The sequence below is a fragment of the Siphateles boraxobius genome, unplaced genomic scaffold, assembly GCF_051911475.1.
Source record: "Siphateles boraxobius isolate OS27281-9 unplaced genomic scaffold, OSU_SipBor_1 66, whole genome shotgun sequence".
In the NCBI taxonomy this organism is placed as follows: Eukaryota; Metazoa; Chordata; class Actinopteri; order Cypriniformes; family Leuciscidae; genus Siphateles; species Siphateles boraxobius.
In genome coordinates this window covers 33,129,341-33,133,883 of record NW_027509193.1, presented here as the reverse complement: position 1 = coordinate 33,133,883, position 4,543 = coordinate 33,129,341, and the positions used below count along the sequence as shown (strand labels likewise).

General features: G+C 48.4%; 1 protein-coding gene across 1 annotated transcript; it reads left to right on the top strand.

The window, feature by feature from the left end:
- Nucleotides 1-3,831, top strand: LOC143722236 (uncharacterized). Its single transcript, XM_077213526.1, has one exon. The coding sequence runs from the start codon at nt 295-297 to the stop codon at nt 3,829-3,831; it is 3,537 nt and encodes a 1,178-aa protein (XP_077069641.1). The 5' UTR covers nt 1-294.
- The last annotated feature ends 712 nt before the right edge of the window (nt 3,832-4,543 follow it).

The following is a 4,543-nucleotide window of genomic DNA, read 5'->3' as shown; positions in this document are numbered from 1 at the left end:
TTCTCTTGCAAAGGATTTTGAATTGTGATGTTTCTTTTTCTACAAGTCTTCTATTTTGTCTAATTCACAGGTCGAGCTTATTCAAATGCCCACCACCGGTGGGGCCATCCTTCTGACAAAACTTTCTCACCTCGTGCAGTCCAGTCTTCTGTGTCAGAGGTCCCTGAGACTGGGATTTTGCCTGAAGAAGTGGGCTCTAGTTTATTCACTAACAGACCCCTGAAAAGGTTGAACTTACTCCAATTTGTAAAAGGTCGTCTTTCCAGCAGGCATGAATCAACATCCCATGCCCAAATGGCTCCAAGCAGCTCTGTTTTAGCTTCCTTGCCTCTACCCTTAAATGAACAGTATGCAGGCAGTTTGACATCGCTCCAGGGTTCCTCTGGATCAGCCGCTACAGATACTACTAGTGTTTCTACACACGGAGAAAGTACTAGCTTCCCTGCCATACTTGGTAGTTCTGGCCTGGCTACCAGTGATCAAAGCTCCCCTAGTTTGTACATGTCCAGCTCCCTGGAAACCTCTGGTGCTACATCAGAAGCCACTTTGCCTGCGTTCTCTCAGGAAAGTATCTCTTACAGCAGTTCATCTAGTCCAGGTGCCACGTACACTTCTCAAGGTAGCCCAGTGCTGGCTTCAGAAGGCTCTGGTCAATCCGTCTCCCCTCAGGGTGAAGGCAGTTACAGTGGCTTGTCTCAGTCTCAAGGTGCCTCGAGTCAATATAACCCTGGCTCCTATAACGCGCTCAGTTCTTCATCTGTTTCTAGTCAGTCTACCAGTGATCAGAGTACCCCCAGTTTGTATAGTTCTAGCTTTCAGGGAAGTTCGGGCAGTTTGTTGGAAGCTTCTGGCTCTTTTCAAGGGGAAGTGGCAGGGCTTAGCTCTCTTGTTGACCTGTCTCCCCAATCACAAGACCACTCCAGTCAGCTTCTACCCTCACCCTTGGAGGTCTCTAGCCAGTCTACTAATGGTCAAAGCACTCCCAGCTTGTTAATGGTTGGCTCTGAGAGCAGTTCAGATTCACAGTCAACGGGTCCTGCTTCACCTCTAGACACTCAGGGTAATCTCTCTCAAAGCATTTCAAGCCAGTCCACAAGCGTTCAAAGTTCACTTGGTGTGTCTACAAGCACCCAGAGCAGTTCTGGCACTCCATTAACTTCCAGTAATTTTTTCCCTGTGCAGGGAGGTAGTAGTTCTACATCTAGCTTATATCTGAAGCCTCAGGGCTCTCTGAGTCTGTATGCCCCTGCATCCCGTACCAATTATGTGAGTTTTCCCGTGTCATCACACCCAGCTGTTTATAGCCAGTCAAAAAGTAGCTCTGGTGCTTTGTTTGGGGGCTCTACTGGCTTTTCCTCCCAGGGAATGAGTAGCACTTACAGTGGTTCTGTCCAGCCTCAAGGTACCACAAGTCAGTTTGCCTTTGGGTCTCCATCCTCCTATCCAAGTGTGTCACTATCCTCACCCCAAGGTGCTTCCAGTCAGTCTGCTACTGTCCAGAGTTCACAGAAGCAGTTTACCTCTAGCTATGGCACCCAGTCAGGGTCATCTAAGCCATTCACCCTGCAGGGAAGCACCACCTATGGTGGATCACTCCAGCCTCAAGATACCACAAGTCAGTTTGCCTCTGGGTCTCCATCCTCCTATCCAAGTGTACCACTATTCTCATCCCAACATCCTGCCAGTCAGTCTGCTACAATCCAGAGTTCACGGAAGCAGTTCATCTTCACCGGCAACTCTGGCACCCAGGAAGGGCCCTCTGCTCCCTTCAGCTTGCAGGGAAGTACCACTTATGGTGGGTCACTCCGGCCTCAAGATACCACAAGGCAGTTTGCCTCTGGGTCTTTATCCTCCTATCCAAGTGTATCACTATCCTCACCCCAGGGTGCCTCCAGTCAGTCAGCTACAATCCAGAGTTCACGGAAACCGTTTACCTCTAGCTATGGTGCCCAGTCAGGGTCATCTAAGCTATTCACCCTGCAGGGAAGCACCACCTATGGTGGTTCACTCCAGCCTCAAGATACCACAAGTCAGTTTGCCTCTGGGTCTCCGTCTTCCTATCCAAGTGTACCACTATTCTCATCCCAACATCCTGCCAGTCAGTCTGCTACAATCCAGAGTTCACGGAAGCAGTTCCCCTTCACCGGCAACTCTGGCACCCAGGAAGGGCCCTCTGCTCCCTTCAGCTTGCAGGGAAGTACCACTTATGGTGGGTCACTCCGGCCTCAAGATACCACAAGGCAGTTTGCCTCTGGGTCTTTATCCTCCTATCCAAGTGTATCACTATCCTCACCCCAGGGTGCCTCCAGTCAGTCAGCTACAATCCAGAGTTCACGGAAACCGTTTACCTCTAGCTATGGTGCCCAGTCAGGGTCATCTAAGCTATTCACCCTGCAGGGAAGCACCACCTATGGTGGTTCACTCCAGCCTCAAGATACCACAAGTCAGTTTGCCTCTGGGTCTCCGTCTTCCTATCCAAGTGTACCACTATTCTCATCCCAACATCCTGCCAGTCAGTCTGCTACAATCCAGAGTTCACGGAAGCAGTTCACCTTCACCGGCAACTCGGGCACCCAGGAAGGGCCCTCTGCTCCCTTCAGCTTGCAGGGAAGTACCACTTATGGTGGGTCACTCTGGCCTCAAGATACCACAAGTCAGTTTGCCTCTGGGTCTCCATCCTCTTTTCCAAGTGTACCACTATTCTCATCCCAACATCCTGCCAGTCAGTCTGCTACAAGCCAGAGTTCACGGAAGCAGTTTACCTCTAGCTATGGTGCTCAGTCAGGGTCATCTAAGCCATTCACCCTTCAGGGAAGCACCACTTATGGTGGATCACTCCAACCTCAAGATACCACAAGGCAGTTTGCCTCTGGGTCTCCATCCTCCTATCCAAGTGTGTCACTATCCTCACCCCAAGGTGCTTCCAGTCAGTCTGCTACAGTCCAGAGTTCACGGAAGCAGTTTACCTCTAGCTATGGTGCCCAGTCAGGGTCATCTAAGCCATTCACCCTTCAGGGAAGCACCACTTATGGTGGATCACTCCAACCTCAAGATACCACAAGGCAGTTTGCCTCTGGGTCTCCATCCTCCTATCCAAGTGTACCACTATTCTCATCCCAACATCCTGCCAGTCAGTCTGCTACAATCCAGAGTTCACGGAAGCAGTTTACCTCTAGCTATGGTGCTCAGTCAGGGTCATCTAAGCCATTCACCCTTCAGGGAAGCACCACTTATGGTGGATCACTCCAGCCTCAAGATACCACAAGGCAGTTTGCCTCTGGGTCTTTATCCTCCCATCCAAGTGTACCACTATTCTCATCCCAACATCCTGCCAGTCAGTCTGCTACAGTCCAGGGTTCACGGAAGCAGTTCACCTTCACCGGCAACTCTGGCACCCAGGAAGGGCCCTCTGCTCCCTTCAGCTTGCAGGGAAGTACCACTTATGGTGGGTCACTCCGGCCTCAAGATACCACAAGGCAGTTTGCCTCTGGGTCTTTATCCTCCTATCCAAGTGTATCACTATCCTCACCCCAAGGTGCCTCCAGTCAGTCTGCTACAATCCAGGGTTCACGGAAGCAGTTCACCTTCACCGGCAACTCTGGCACCCAGGAAGGGCCCTCTGCTCCCTTCAGCTTGCAGGGAAGTACCACTTATGGTGGGTCACTCCGGCCTCAAGATACCACAAGGCAGTTTTCCTCTGGGTCTCCGTCCTCCTATCCCAGTGTAGCGCTATCCTCATCCCAAGGAGCTATACAAACAACCAAACCTCAATCTGCTATACTCCGTAAAGGGCTAAGGGACTCTATAAAACAGCCACATTATGCAAAGTGATGTCTTCCAGAATATAAAATCTAATAAATGTTTGTAACAACGTGATTTTTCTTGTGCTGTTTTGTATTTAAGCTACACTCAGAGGATAGTACTCCATGCTAGTTGAGTTTGTTTAACTTGGAAATGGGGTGCCATCTAGGGTTTTGTTTGCCAAATTGGTTGAGTCAGTTGCTCAATCACGTTTTGTTGGCATTGACCGTTTAACTAAAATTTGCGTAGGTTTTAAAAGCAGTAGAGGCTTCGTGCAGTTTTCAATCTCCTTTCCTTTTTGAATCTCACTGATCTCCATTGTGCTATTCAATCTTTTAATTTAGTGGTTGTATTTCACAATGTAAATTGTTTGATATAGTACACGATCAGTACCTGCCTCAAAATCCTGATGGGAACAATACTCTTCTAGTCAAAGCTTTAATTTTTCTAATGTTTGTTATACTTCTGAATTCACCTCAAATGTTAATACTTTTTGCACTGATGCCAGATCTATTACTATGCATTGGTCTGTCCATTGATTCAAATAAAGGATTTAATGCATGGTTTATCAAATTTAAAGTTTGAGCAAGTGAAAAACCATTGCAAAAAAGATCTACTGGCCAGATCAATAACTTTACCGAACTCAACCCGAGGTTAAAAACTGAAGATAAAAATAGCTTCTAGACTAAAAGATTTTTTATAAACTGAAGTCTGTGTAGTAGTTGGTGGGGCTACAGGGTTT

Excerpts from the sequence above, each read along its gene's own strand:
- LOC143722236 (XM_077213526.1), top strand. The coding sequence starts at position 295 with ATGGCTCCAAGCAGCTCTGTTTTAGCTTCCTTGCCTCTACCCTTAAAT.